The 16,086-nt window shown below is 39.1% G+C and overlaps 1 protein-coding gene across 1 annotated transcript in view; it reads left to right on the top strand.

The window, feature by feature from the left end:
- pacs1 (phosphofurin acidic cluster sorting protein 1) overlaps positions 1 to 15,250 on the top strand; it is a gene marked incomplete at its 5' end in the record, with an annotated part of 25,813 nt that extends 10,563 nt beyond the window's left edge. Inside the window, 15 exon segments of the mRNA XM_080519017.1 lie at positions 1,043 to 1,136; positions 4,220 to 4,303; positions 4,407 to 4,528; positions 5,461 to 5,596; positions 5,816 to 5,920; positions 6,016 to 6,122; positions 6,688 to 6,842; positions 7,643 to 7,753; positions 8,715 to 8,817; positions 8,939 to 8,981; positions 9,084 to 9,126; positions 10,848 to 10,989; positions 11,072 to 11,310; positions 12,423 to 12,542; positions 12,618 to 15,250. Coding sequence (XP_080375143.1) covers positions 1,043 to 1,136; positions 4,220 to 4,303; positions 4,407 to 4,528; positions 5,461 to 5,596; positions 5,816 to 5,920; positions 6,016 to 6,122; positions 6,688 to 6,842; positions 7,643 to 7,753; positions 8,715 to 8,817; positions 8,939 to 8,981; positions 9,084 to 9,126; positions 10,848 to 10,989; positions 11,072 to 11,310; positions 12,423 to 12,542; positions 12,618 to 12,736 — 1,723 coding nt within the window. The 3' untranslated portion in view covers positions 12,737 to 15,250.
- Between the last annotated feature and the right edge of the window lie 836 nt (positions 15,251 to 16,086).

The following is a 16,086-nucleotide window of genomic DNA, read 5'->3' as shown; positions in this document are numbered from 1 at the left end:
CCGCCCTCTGGTGGCCGGCAGGCGTCACTGCAGCCTGAGAATCACTCATTAAAAAAGACTATTTGACTGTTTATCTGAATGCTGCAATGCAAAAGTGACATTTTTCATTATTTCTATATATGGTTGGAAGCATTTTTCAGTTTTTTGTTTGTGATATAAAATCGTTTCCTTTGATCCTTTGATTTATTTTTCGAGAAGCTATAAAGAATATTTTAGCTTATTTGCAATTAATCTCGATTAAATATCCGCGTTCGTGTCACGATATACAAACGTCTTGATTTCATCCTGTGAACATGCACTGCTGCTTTTGTGATCTGATTCTGCTCGTCAGCGAATCATGAAATTAAAATCTGCGTTTCACTTCCATTGGTTTAAACAATCGGGATGAATTCTTACATTCAGTTCATGTGTAGTTTTTGATTTAGCTGTTTTCTGTTTCATGTGAAATGAATAAAATTATAAAAATCCAGCTAAACACTGCCTCTCCAACATTAAAATAAATCTTCATAATCGCCTTTATTACCCATTTGCTTTGATCTTTCAATATCGTTGTGATTTTAATTTACATTTTTCTTCTTTTACGTACAAATATTAGAGTCTCTACGATAAAAAAAAAACAACCCTAAATAGGACAAAAGAGTGACAAAACAGACAAAAAAAGCAGGATAACGAAGTTAAAAGTTGTGTAGATTTAAGAAGAAGTGATGATAAACGTCAGACAGACTCGGTGTTTGACGATGATTCATTTCTTTCTTCGTCTCATCAGTTATTTTCGTCCTTTGCTATTTCCGTTGGCCTGATCTGTCCTATTCCCTCCTATTTATAAAAGCCTAAAAATATAACAAAAGCTCTTCTTATGCTTCAAAAACAGCTCACAAGAAAAGTTTTTGAAATAAAAAAAAACAAAAACTGAGGTCTTCTGTACTGAAGTTTACTGACAGATTCACAAGTTTGTGATGAACTTTGCCTGCTTGTTTCTATTTTGGACCTTAAAGACTGTTTGTTTATTTGTTTGTTTGTTTGTTTGTTTGTTTGTTTGCAGGCCGTTCTTCGAGGGCATGTCTCAGTCCAGCTCCCAGACAGAGATCGGCAGTCTGAACAGTAAAGGCAGTCTGGGCCGGGACGCCTTCAGCCCGGTCAGTCTACGTCTGGAGTTCTCATACGTTCACACCGACGTACAAATGTTTTATTGTTTAGATACTTGATTGATCCCGACAGACGATATTACAAGAAATATTAAAACTGCACAGTCAGGGTGGAGCCAGCAGGGGGCGACGGAGACCAGCGGGGTTCAAGCAGGAATCTGAGGCCAGACTGGGTTATATAGTATATGTTTCAGAGATATATATTGTATTATATATTGCACATTTCAGGGATATATTTTAATATATATTACACGTTTCAGGGATATATTGTAATATATATTACACATTTCAGATATATATTGCACATTTCACAGTATATTACACATTTCAGATATATATTGTGCAATATACTGTGAAATATGCAATATATATTATATTTCAGAGATATAATATATTTTGCATATTTCACGGTATATTACACATTTCAGAGACATATTGTATTATATAATTGCACATTTCAGTGATATATTGTGCAATATACTGTGAAATGTGCAATATATATTACATTTCAGGAATAAATTGTATGAGATATTGCACATTCCAGATATATATTGTAATATATATTGCACATGTCAGGGATGTACTGTATTATATGTTACACATTTCAGAGATATATTTATTATATATTACACATTTCAGAGAAATGTTTATATATTGCACATTTCACAGTATATTGCCCATTTCAGGGGTGTATTGTATTATATATTACACATTGCTGAGATATATTGTGCAAAATACTGTGAAATGTGCAATATATATTGCATTTCAGGGATATATTGTAATATATATTGCACATTTCACAGTATATTACGCATTTCAGAGATGCAATCTGCAATATAACGTGAAATGTGCAATATATAGTACATTTCAGGGATATATTGTATTATATATTACACATTTCGGGGATGTATTGTATTATATATTGCACATTTCATATATATTGCACATTTCACAGTATATTGCACATTTCAGGGATGTATTGTGCAATATACTGTGAAATGTGCAATATATATTACATTTCAGGAATATATTGTATTATATATTGCACATTTCAGATATATATTGCACATTTCAGATATATATTGTAATATATTACATTTCAGGGATATATTGTACTAGATATTGCACATTTCATGGATGCATTGTATTATATATTACACATTTCAGAGATATATTGTGCAATATACTGTGAAATGTGCAATATATATTACATTTCAGGGATATATTGTAATATATATTGCACATTTCACAGTATATTACGCATTTCAGAGATGCAATCTGCAATATAATGTGAAATGTGCAATATATAGTACATTTCAGGGATATATTGTATTATATATTACACATTTCGGGGATGTATTGTATTATATATTGCACATTTCATATATATTGCACATTTCACAGTATATTGCACATTTCAAGGATGTATTGTGCAATATACTGTGAAATGTGCAATATATATTACATTTCAGGAATATATTGTATTATATATTGCACATTTCAGATATATATTGCACATTTCAGATATATATTGTAATATATATTACATTTCAGGGATATATTGTACTAGATATTGCACATTTCATGGATGCATTGTATTATATATTACACATTTCAGAGATATATTGTGCAATATACTGTGAAATGTGCAATATATATTACATTTCAGGGATATATTGTAATATATATTGCACATTTCACAGTATATTACGCATTTCAGAGATGCAATCTGCAATATAATGTGAAATGTGCAATATATAGTACATTTCAGGGATATATTGTATTATATATTGCACATTTCGGGGATGTATTGTATTATATATTGCACATTTCATATATATTGCACATTTCACAGTATATTGCACATTTCAGGGATGTATTGTGCAATATACTGTGAAATGTGCAATATATATTACATTTCAGGAATATATTGTATTATATATTGCACATTTCAGATATATATTGTAATATATATTACATTTCAGGGATGTATTGTATTATATATTGCACATTTCATCTATATTGCACATTTCATAACCCTAAAATGTGCACTATATCCCAGATATGTGCAATATATACACAATATATAACACAATATATCCTTGAAATGTAAATAAAACCACCTGGAACCACATGGAACCACCTGCTGCTGCCAGCAGGGGGCGCAGCGCAGTGCCGAGGTGGAGGTTCCAGCAGGGTTTCACACCAAATCCAAACAGTCTTTGAGCGGCGCCATCTGCCCAATGAAAAGGCTTTTAATGTGGCGGGGCTCTATTGGAGGCTCTTCCTGCTCTCATGACATCATCACTCAAAGTCCTTCTGTCCCCCAATAAATATTTCTCAGGCTTTTCAACGATTCATAAACAATCTTCCTGGAAAATAACAAACATCTTCTGAACACTTGTGGTGTTTTTCTCACATGAAGCTGAATATTTATATTAATTATCTAAAATGAAGGAAAACGACAATAAAAAAGGCTTTACGGACTGAAATGTTATATTTTATTCATGATTGCTACGATTTAAATCAATTAAATATTTTGCCTTTCTAGCCAATTTTTCTTCCTATTTTTGACATTTTTATCTCTTTAGCTGTTTATATACTGCCTTTTTTTTTTTTATTAATCTATATCGGACATTTCAACCTTTTTTGACTGTTTTCAGCAATTTTATTATTTTAGCTGTTCTCCCGAATTTTTTTAAATAGCTATTTTATCCATCTATTTTATCTTTATACACGCGGCTTAATCCATCGTAATTAATCCGCTTAGAAAATGTTGACGCAAATATCCACAGCGTGCCGTAATTTCCCGCTTCCCATTCATTGTCTATGTGAAACGAGCCGCTCGTGCAAAATAATCCAGATTAAAGCAGATTAAGAATGACTGGTATTTAATCGCGATTAATCGAAATTAACCCACAGAAACCCTGCGATTAATCAAAAAAAAAAAAAAAAAAGTTGTTTGTCATCACTGGTACCTTCCAGAAGGTTTTCATGGAGCCACAGCAGGGGGGCTGTAGAGCCACGTGGTGGCGGCGCTCATTAACCAGACGGTTGTTCCTCGTCCCCCCCAGCAGGGGGAGCCGCCCCCCCTGGACAAGATGAAGCCGTCCCGCAGCCGCAACCTGGACGAGATCCCGTCTGAGACCGACACGCTGGTACGCCGCCGCCGCCGCCGCCGCCACGCCTCGGCTGGTGTGTGTGTGAGTGTGTGTGAAGCTTTGTAATCGTGTGTGTGTGTGTGTGTGTGTGTGTGTGTAGGAGCTGACGGACCAGGAGCTGTTTGCCGAGGTGGGCCCCTGCATCACGGTGTCGGTGGCGGAGAAACCCCGCACGCCCCTGAAGACCAGCAAGAGCGAGACTCAGCCCATGCCGTCGCCACGGTAACCGACGGGGAAAACGTCGCCCGTAGATCTATGAGTCATAGTTGGGACTGACGTTTACTGATGACAAGTCTGCAGTGTTTCAAAGTGTGTGTGTGTGTGTGTGTGTGTGTGTGTGTGTGTGTGTGTGTGTGTGTGTGTGTGTGTGTGTGTGTGTGTGTGTGTGTGTGTGTGTGTGTGTGTGTGTGTGGTGTTTACAAAAACAAACAAGAGCACCCACTAGTGGCACAATATGCAAACTACATCTTTTTAAAAGTTTTGTAAGCATGAAACTTTTCTGGAGCAAAAACGCAAAAATTTGCTGCGAAGCATGTTTATTATCTGAAATTAATTTTAAAAAACCACACACATATCTATATATATATGTGTTTCTCTCCTTTGTTTTTAATATTTTTTTTAGTTTATTTTTATTTTTTTATCAGTTTCTCTAACTTTCTGTTTTCTTTGATCTTTTTTCCCCTCCTTTCTGTTTTTCTCTTTCTTTTTAATGATTTTATTTAGTTTGGTTTTATCTTTTTTAATTCTTTTTTCCTCATTCTCAATTATTTCATTTTGACCGTTCTTGTAAAACAATTTTTTGGGGGGGGGAATAGTTTCACTTATTTCTTTTCAGTTGTTCTCTTTCCTTTATTTATGATCATTTTTCCTTTTTCTTTTGAATTTTTTTCTTCTTTTATTCCCCTCTTCTGTTTTTTTCTTTCATTTTGATATTTTTTTTCAGTTTTCTTTTATCTTTATTTTTTCCCTCTTTTGTCCATTACTCTTCCTTTGATCTTTTCCTGCATTTTCATTTCATTTTGACCAATGGCTGTTTTATCTATGTTTCTCACTTTTGAAAATTAATTATTAACGACCAACATGCTGAGCGGTTGCAGAGCGATGTTCTAACTCGCCACCCTCCCCCCTCCCTCATCTTCCCCTCCGCCCCCCAGGCTGGACGGAGGCCACACCCCCAGGCAGAAGCGCAGCAGCACGCCCATGAAGGAGCGCCAGCTCTCCAAGCCGCTCAGCGAGCGAACCAACAGCTCCGACTCGGAGAGGTCGCCTGAGCTGGGACACGCCACGCCGGTACGGAGGCCAGCAAGCCCCGCCCACTACCCCCCCCCCCCCCCCCCGAAAAACATGGCGGTGTTCCTACGGGAGGGATTTACTCTGGGGAAAATGATGAATTATTTATGTGCTGATGACTCATCTGAAGAGTGTGGGGGTTATCTACTTTAACCGTGTGTGCGTGTGCGTGTGTGCGTGTGCGTGTGTGCGTGTGTGTGTGTGTGTGCGTGTGTGTAGGTCCTGAGGAAGGCGGTGTACGACCAGCTGAACCAGATCCTGCTCTCAGACACGGCGCTGCCGGAGAGCCTCATCCTGGTGAACGGCACCGACTGGCAGGGGCAGGTGAGGCCCTCGGAGCCCCGCCCCCTCCCCCTGAAGCCCCGCCCCCTCTGAAGCCCCTCCCCCTCTGACCCTCTGTGTGTGTGTGTGTGTTGCAGTATGTGGCGGAGCAGCTGCAGGTGCAGCGCCACCCGGTGGTGTGCACCTGCTCGGCGGCGGAGATCCAGGCCGTGCTCTCCGCCGTGCTCACCCGCATCCAGAAGTTGTGAGTTCACACTGAAAACGTTTTCAAAAAGTTTCACACTTTATTTGGAGGGGGGGGGAGTCAGTTTCCACAGCAACGCCAGAAACTATGGTGTTGGCATGCCAGGCCACAAGTGGGCACTGTTCTCATTTTTTTATTTGTTTGTTTTGTAATAAAACCCACACATGCATACTACGATATAAACATTATTCACACTATAAACACTTTATAGGCTATAAATATTATATACACTGTAAGCAAAGCTACTGAAATATCAATATTTGTGGTTTTTTCTACAATGATTTAGGAAACACGTCATTTATATATTTAATATTTAGTTTCTCAACTGGAAAAACAACATTCTGCTTGTTTTCTATGGCTTTGAAGTTGAATTGAAGCCTTTGATGATTGATACCCTGCTCTCTCTCTCTCTCTCTCTCTCTCTCTCTCTCTCTCTCTCTCTCTCTCTCTCTCTCTCTCTCTCTCTCTCTCTCTCTCTCTCTCTCTCTGTCTCTGTCTCTGTCTCTGTCTCTCTCTCTCTCTCTCTCCCACCTCTTTCCCTCTCCCTCTCTCTGTCTCCTTGCAGTTGTAACTGTAACTCGTCCATGCCCCGGGCGGTGAAGGTGGCGGCCGTTGGCAGCCAGAGTTACCTCGGCGCCATCCTGCAGTTCTTCGTCACTCAACTTGCCAACAAGACGTCAGACTGGCTCAGTCACATGCGCTTCCTGGTCGTCCCCCTGGGTGAGCGGGCGAGAGGGCGAGCGAGAGGGCGGCAGGGCCTCTCTGAGGTCATGTGACCTGCGGCGGCGGCAGCAGGAGCAAATTAAAAAACAAGAAGTGTTGAGGCGGTTCACCACTTCTCTCTTCGTTCACGATGATGAGGTTTTGAAATGGAGGTCCGTTTCCACGGAAACGCCAATTTTCAAAAAATTGCGTTCTCAACTTTATTTCAACGAGCGCCGAACAAAACCGTCATTTTAAGGGCACTTTTAGGGAGACAACCCTCGTTTCCATGGAAACACAGTCGGCACATTTTTGAAAATTGTGCGTTCCCCCTGTTTCCATGGAGACGGAGCGTTTTTTGGAAACTTGAGTTTTTTCCCCCCGTTTCCTGGATCACTTTTGAAAACCTGTTTGTTTTCTATTTCCAGAGCATATTGGGAAAGTTGAAGTTGCATTTTTGAAAAATTGTTTTTCCACAAACTTGAGACGGAGCGTTGTTTGGAAACTTCCCCATTTCTTGGATCACTTTTGAAAACCGTTTTTTTTTCTATTTCCAGAGCATATTGGAAAAGTTGAAGTTGCATTTCTGAAAAATTGTTTTTCCACAAACTTGAGCATTTTCAAAAAGTTGCGTATTCCCCCAGTTTCCAATGAAACAGCATTTTCGAAAAGTTGCACGATTTCTGTTTCCATGGAGACGAAGCATTTTTTTTTTTTGAAAAGTTGTGTCTCCAGTGGCCCCGGGCAGCGTTGTCGCTTGTTGTGGTTGCCGTGGAAACCGATGAGACGAGATTGTAAAAGGCGCTTGTTCCTCTCAGGTTCTCATCCGGTGGCGAAGCACCTCGGCGCCCTGGACAACCGCTACAGCTCCTCCTTCCTGGACGGCGCCTGGAGGGACGTGTTCGGCCGCGCCGAGCCGCCGCAGACAGGTTTCACAATAAGAGCCTTTCTACCGTCATCAGCTCCAGTGTTTCAGTTTAACAAAATAAAATCCTCCTCGGTGCCTGAAGGCTTTTCTTCCAACCTCTGTTGACCCGAACTCCACCTAGTGGCTGAAAATGATATAACAACTGCACACAAGGGCAGGTGAAGGTGGAAACAATGATGAGCAAGTTATGAAATAATAAAGTAATAAAATAATAATAAAATAATTAGATAATAATAAAATAAGATAATAAAATGATTAGATAATAAAATAATAATAAAATAAGATAATACAATAATAATAAAATAAGATAATACAATAATAATAAAATAAGATAATACAATAATTAGGTAATAAAATAATTAGATAATAAAATAGGATAATAAAATAATTAGATAATAAAATAATAAAATAGGATAATAAAATAATTAGATAATAAAATAATAAAATAATAATATATATATAAGTTATAGTTAATATAACGGTTATATAGTATTATATAGTTTATATAGTATTATAGTGTTAATATAAAATGTATATAGTTATTATGTAACCATTAATTATAGAATTTTTATAGGGTTGATATATACTTAATAAAGAGCTAATAGAATTAGTATAGAGCTATTATACAGATAATAGAATTATTATACAGTTAATATAGAGCTATTATATAGATAATATAGTTATAAGGTTACTATAGAGCTATCATAGTTAATATAGAGCTATTATATAGATATTTTAGAGTTAATATGAAGCCGTTGTTGAGGTATTGGTTATGAGTTATAATAGTTATAATGAGTTATTACAGAGTTACTATATTGTGAAAAGAGTTTCTCATTTATGATGTTTTAAAACCTGATTTGTGTCTTTTTATTACAGATTTTAAGGATTTTGTAATATTAATATGGAGGAGCTGTTTGAACTTGTTATTAGATATTGTATTTCTTTATCTTCCTCCCCTCCAGACCAGCTGGACGTGGCGGGGAGGATTTCTCAGTACATCAGTGGCGCCACAGTGACTCACCAGCTTCCTGTCGCCGAGGCCATGTTGACCTGCAAACACCGGACGTGAGTCGCTGAGGGGAACGAGTACGAACGACGCCAGAGACCATAATCTAACCTCCTCTTCCTCTTCCTCCTCTTCCTCCTCCTCCTCCTCCTCCTCTTCCTCCTCCTCCTCTTCCTCCAGGCGAGATGAAGACTCCTACCAGAAGTTCATTCCCTTCATCGGGGTGAGTTTCCACTACAACCCACCTTATTCTCTCTATTATCTATTTATCTATGTATTCTTTTTTTTGTTTTTTTTCCTGCTGACTCTGCGTTTCTCCCGGCAGGTTGTGAAGGTCGGACTCATCGAGTCGGGGCCGTCGCCACCCGGTGCGTTATAACCACTGTAATATATGGTGATGTCATAACACTAATATATGGTGATGTCATAACACTAATATATAGTGTTGTCATAACACTAATATATAGTGATGTCATAACACTAATATATAGTGATGTAATAACACTAATATATAGTGATGTAATATATAGTGATGTAATAACACTAATATATAGTGATGTAATAACACTAATGTATAGTGATGTCATAACACTAATATATAGTGATGTAATAACACTAATATATAGTGATGTAATAACACTAATATATAGTGTTGTCATAACACTAATGTATAGTGATGTCATAACACTAATATATAGTGATGTAATAACACTAATATATAGTGTTGTCATAACACTAATGTATAGTGATGTCATAACACTAATATATAGTGATGCCATAACACTAATATATGGTGATGTAATAACACTAATATATAGTGTTGTCATAACACTAATGTATAGTGATGTCATAACACTAATACATAGTGATGTCATAACACTAATATATAGTGATGTCATAACACTAATATATAGTGATGTCATAACACTAATATATAGTGATGTACTAACACTGCAATATATAGTGATGTAATATATAGTGATGTCATAACACTAATATATAGTGTTGTCATAACACTAATGTATAGTGATGTCATAACACTAATATATAGTGATGTAATAACACTAATATATAGTGATGTAATAACACTAATATATAGTGATGTAATAACACTGCAATATATAGTGATGTAATATATAGTGATGTAATGCTCTTTCAATTCGATATGTAGTATCGCCACATTTTGTTGCAACATTTTTAGATACATTTTGTAACAAACTGCAGCATTTTGTCATAAATTGTTACATTTTGTAACAGTTATTACAAAATGTTCGTGTGTAATCATGTAATAGATGTTTGTTTTGTGTCTTTAAGCCTTAGGATATTTAACATAATGCAGTTTGCATGTTTTTGTAATTTTTCTGTCAGTAACAAAATGTGGCAATGTTTATGAAAAATGCAGCAGATGATTACATATTGAGTTGAAAATGTATTATTATCATATTGCCCCGTTATTACTTAACATGGCGTTACAAGCTCTGATTCTGACACTGAGGTCAGATTTTGCACGTTTTCAAAAAGTTTTCCCCCCATTTCAACGGCAATGGAACATTTTCAAAAAGTTGCCTTTTCCTCCCATTTCAACGGCAATGGAACATTTTCAAAAAGTTGCATTTTCCTCCCATTTCCATGGAGATGGAGCATTTTCAAAAAGTTGCATTTTGCTCCATTTCCATGGAGACAGAGCATTTTCAAAATGTTACTTTCCCCCATTTCAACGACAATGGAACGTTTTCAAAAATTTGCATTTTTTTCCCCCCGCCTTTCAAAGGCAATGGAATGTTTTCAAAAAGTTGCATTTTCCTCCCACTTCCATGGAGACGGAAACATTTTCAAAATGTTACGTTCCCCCATTTCAGCGGCAACGGAACGTTTTCCAAAAAAAATGTGTTTTCCCCCCTTTTACATGAAGATGGAGCATTTTCAAAATGTTGCGTTTCCCCCACACCCCACCCCCATTTCAACGGCAACGGAATGTTTTCAAAAAGTTGCACAAGGAAAGTTTTGCGTTTAGCTTGAAGACGTGTCGTAACAGAACTCATGTTGGGATGAGTTTTTTTTTTTTTTTTAAATGTTCCTTGTTTCCTAGGAGACGGCGAGGAGGGCGTGGCCGTGAGCCTGGCTGTTCCGTCCACCTCCCCCCCCTCCCACGGCTCCCCCACAGGGATGATCAAGGAGGCGGCCACCCCCCCCTCCTCCCCCTCCATGGGCAGCGTCCTCACCGTGCAGGGGTGAGACTGTGGCTGTTCAACACACTCTGGTGCAGTTTTTTAAAAAGTAAACTAAAACTTAACCCCCCCCTCACCCCCCCAGGAGCCCCAGCATGTCGCACGGCGTGGACGCCATCGGCCTGCAGGTGGACTACTGGCTGGCGTCGCTGGCGGAGAAGCGGCGGGAGGGCGAGCGGCGCGACACGGGCTGCAAGAACACGCTGAAGAGCGCCTTCCGCTCGCTGCAGGTCAGCCGGCTGCCAGGAGGGGGCGGCAGCGACCCGCAGACCCAGGTCAGCACCATGGCCATGACGGTGGTCACCAAGGAGAAGAACAAGAAAGGTGAGGAGGGGGGGAAGGGGGGGTTAGGTTGTGTGAAGGCCACAGCTTTTATTGTGAAAGTGTGTTGTTTTTGTGTTTTGGTGGGAACGCCGACGACGCTAGCGGTTCGACTGCGCAGTGGCAGCGTTTTCAAAAAGTTGCGTTCGTCGGAGCGTTTTACAAAAGTTGCGCTTTTCCCGTTTCCATCAGAGACCTGAGCGTTTTCGGAAAGTTGCGTCCCCCCACCCCGTTTCAATGGACATTAGGCATTTTCTTAAAGTTCGTTTTCACCCATTTCCACGGAGATCAAGCGTTTTTTTTTCTACATGTGAAAACTTTCGTTGTCGTTGTGTGTCACTGAAAATGTAACCTTTCGAAAAAGCTTAGCAGAAATGGGAAAGGCGCAACTTTTTGAAAATGCTTTGTCTCCGTGAATAATAAATGAAAAAAAAAAAGTCTACTTGGAAATTGGAGTGGGGGGGTGCAGTGGCAGCATTTTCAAAAATTTGCATCTGCCGGAGCATTTTACAAAAGTTGCGTTTTTTCCGTTTCCACCGGAGACCTGAGCAGTTTCGGAAAGTTGCGTTTTTTTTTTTTTCCATAGAGATTATGCATTTTCAAAAAGTTGCACTTTGACCCGTTGTTTTTTTTTCCCCAAGTGAAAATGTGAAAACTCTCGTCGGCGGTTTGGTCGTCGAGGCTCGGAGTCACTGAAAACGTAGCTTTTTGAAAAAACGGGGAAAGCGCAACTTTTCGAAAATGCTCTGTCTCCATGAAAATACAACCAAAACCCCCCCCCAAAAAAGCAACCCAGTTTACTTGGAAATTGGAAGGGGGGGTGCAACTTTGTGAAAAATTGCTGTCTCCATGGAGACGGGGCAGCTTTTATAAGACATGACTTCCTCTGCACATGCTCAGTAGATGGACGACAATAAACAATGGCCGCCTCCAAACAGCAGCTCCCTCTAGTGGCCAAACATGGAAACGACCGTTTTCAGGACTTTTCCTCACCTACAAACCGGAAACTTCTACTTTTACGCTCGGGTGCAACTTATCGTGAGACGTACGGCTCTACTTTTTTTTTTTTTTTTTTCCCCCCGTGTCATTTCTCCGTCTTCTCGTCCTCCGCCCAGTTCCCACCATCTTCCTGGGGAAGAAGCCCAAAGAGAAGGACGTGGACTCCAAGAGTCAGGTGATCGAAGGCATCAGCCGCCTCATCTGCTCCGCCAAGCAGCAGCAGACCATCCTGAAAGGTAGCCCCGCCCCCTTCCTCCCCCTCCCCCTCCCCCTCCTCCTCCTCCTCTTCCTCACTTGTCCTCCTCTCTCAGTGTCCATCGACGGCGTGGAGTGGAACGACGTCAAGTTCTTCCAGCTGGCGGCGCAGTGGCCGACGCACGTCAAGTACCTCCCCGTCGGACTCTTCGGCTATAGCAAGCCCCCGTCCTAGGACTGGCCCCGCCCCCACTAGGACTGGCCACGCCCCCACTAGGACTGGCCCCGCCCCCGCTCGACGTTACCTTTGATCTAAGACTAGGGGGGAAGACGGGGCGGCGCTGTTACGTCACTTTAATGCCCCTTTCTGTGTGCGAGGCGGGCGTGCATGCACGTGAATGTACAGTGTGTGTGTGTGTGTGCGTGTGTGTGTGCGTGTGTGTGTGTTAAAAAAATACAAAACAGCGGGGGTTTACAGCACAACGTCATTCGCAAACTGCCATTTATGTTTCCGTTCTCTGGACTGCAGCGACCCGCCGGTTTCCTCCGCCGCACTTCTCCCGACACGCCACGTGCACGCCCCCCCGACACGCCACGTGCACGCCCCTCGCCACTAGCGTGCCGGCAGCCAGCCCCCCCCCCGCGTAAACGCAATTCACGTTTCGCACGAGTCGGAAAAAAATACAACAAACAAAAAAAAAAAAAATTTGCCGGTGCGACATTCAAAATGGCCGCCATTATGGCCGCTTCAGTCCATTGCCGCCATTTTGCCGCCCCGCCCCTCCCCCGCCTCCGTCAAATGTTTTCATTTCAAGGGCTTCCGTATCACTTTTAGTCATTTTATCTGAATAAATGGACAAAAAAAAAAAAAAACTGTTACAAAAGGGGAAGTGTTTTTTTTTTTTTTTTAAACGTGTTCTCGTTGATAAATAAAAAAAAAAATTATAATTCGTGAACCTTCCCTTTAAAAGGTGTTTTGTAAAGCGTGGTGTACGACGTTGTTGTTGTTGTTGTTGTTGTTGTTTAACATTTCAGAGCCGGAGCTTCTTTAATGTTTTGTTCCGCAAAACAACAAAAACAAACACCTGCGACGTTTTCGGGGGGAAAAATCCAGAAAACGAAAAAAAAAAAAAAATCAAGAATCGAAAACGTAAATTAACTTGAAGCACAACGACGTCGCCTGAAGGCGTCTGGAGGTTTTAAAATAAATTAAAAAAATAATAACAGGATGGATTCGGTTGTTTTCTGCTTCACACTTCCTGTCGTGAGGTGATTAGTGTGTGTGTGTGTGTGTGTGTGTGTGTGTGCGTGCGTGCGTGTGTGTGTGTGTGTGTGTGTGTGTTCACGTTGTAGCCTGACACAAGATGAATAAAGTTTTTTTCATTTGTTTTTTTAACCAAAACGACAAAAATTCACAAAACGTGGCGCCAAAGTCCCGATGAGTCACTCGTCGCTCCTTGTTGCCGTGGCGACGTCAAGCAGCTCCGTGAAAGTATCGGACTTCACACGTTGAACTCGTCTCGCTTTCTTTTTTCTCATTCTGACGAAACGCTGGAGGTTTTCTATCCACCATCGTTAAAAAAATTAAAAAATAAATAAAAGACAATTTTTTTAACGTAAAAATCGACATTTCATCTGAAAAGATCAAAGGCACGTATTTTTTTGGCGGAAATCGACAAAAGCTGAGTAAAAAAAAATAAATACTTGGACCAACTTCCGTATGTTACTTTTAAATTAAATTAAATTAAATTAAAATAAAATAAAATAAAATAAATTAAATTACGGTTTTCTTTTTCTCACAAACTCCGGAGCTGAAACTCGTCGGACCAACTTAATTAAATTGCTTCAATTGGAAACGTCTGAATAAATCAAGTTCCCCGAATTTAATCATTTAAGTTGGAAGAACTTGATTCGTTTAATTTTACGAGTTTTCAAACTATTTAATTAAATTGGTCCAACTAGTCCAACAGTTTGAGCGCCGACAAAAAAGAAAAACGACTCAGTAGCTAACACATAATAAATCAAATTCTTCCAACTTAAGTTAATTAATTAAATTTGTAGAACTTAATTTAATTTGGTGTCGCCAATTAAAGTAATTTAATAAAGTTTGTCCAACTATTTTAAACACTCTGCCTGGTCCGAAGCTTCAAAACCAGAAAAAAAAAATTCAACGATTCCCACAATAAGACGTTATTTTAATTAAATTAACGAGTTTAAATACGAGAAGAGAAATCTGGGCTTGTTTCCTGTTTGGAGCTCGTTTCTGTCGCCCTCTAGTGGCGGAAAGTGTGAACTGTCTTCACGTTAAATGTGCTTCATTGTGAACATGTTGAATCTGAAACTTTCACCTCCGGCGACGGAAACGTTTTTCGTTTTTGTTTTTAATTTGTTTGGTTTTTTTTTTCCACCTCTTCGTCTCCTCGGGCGTCGTTGTCGTGTTTGTGGCGCCCCCTGGTGGCCGGAGGGGAGAGCGTGATGTCAGTCGGTCGTCCAGGAAACAGGAAACGCCGCTGCCGACACAAAAATTTGCACATGCCATTGTTTTGTTTTTTTTGTTGGTTTTTTTTGCCTTTTTGCCTATAACAATAATTCTAATAAACAAAACTATGACGGCTTGTATATATCGGATATAGTACTTGTTATATTGTATTCTAGTTGTTTTGTTCTGGTTTTTCTTTTTTATTCATTTGACAGTTTTGTAGTCCTGCTTTTTCATGACTTGTCGAATCAAACGTGGGATGAAAAGTGGACGTGCTCATTGTTTCATTTGTTGTTGGTTTTTTTTAAATAAAGATATTCTTGATTTGTAGCTTCGTCAGTTTATTTCTTGTTCCGTTTCGAACTGACGCAGCACAACGGATACACGTTTAAGAGAATAGAAATGGTTCAGTTCAATAGATATCAGCAAGTATAAAGGCTTCACAGATTGTGATATTTATATATATATAAATATATAATTTTTTTTTAAGTAAATACAGGCCAAACAAACAAGTTGGAAAAATGAGACTCGACTCAGGAAGATATAAAAAAATAGTGAAAATTAGATGTTTCATCCTCAATCTGCTTTTATTTTGCCTGAAATAAATATAAAACCTCGATTAATTCAATTATTAATTATTTTTTCACTAGTGTGTTGATTTTATACCAGTATTTTTATTTTTAAATGATTTTATTAAATGCGTGATATTCCTTTTATCAAAAAATGTCTACTATCGTCTTCTTTTCTTATTTATTTTATCTTTTACAATCATGTTATTGATCGCTTTTGCATCAATTTAGTTTTATTTCTCTGTTTATTTGGACGAGGCAGTGCATATGAATGAACAAGGCATCCGGTTGTCCTTCATAATAAAAACATACAAGGCTACAAACATAAAAGCTATATGATCAAACAAAAACAAAGATGATAAAATAACTACTCCTAAAAAGCTACTGTTTGAATTATGAAGTCGTTTGCGTCACTGTGTGCAAATAAAAGTCAATTAAATTAAATGTTTTTAATGATAAATTTTATTTGTTTTTGTTGGTTTTCAGTCGAGCTCTTTTGAATTAGTGTCGGAGTTTTATCAAACAATTAGGAAAACC

The sequence above is a fragment of the Blennius ocellaris genome (assembly GCF_963422515.1).
Source record: "Blennius ocellaris genome assembly, chromosome: 23".
Classification (NCBI taxonomy): Eukaryota; Metazoa; Chordata; class Actinopteri; order Blenniiformes; family Blenniidae; genus Blennius; species Blennius ocellaris.
This window is presented reverse-complemented; position numbering and strand designations above follow the sequence as displayed.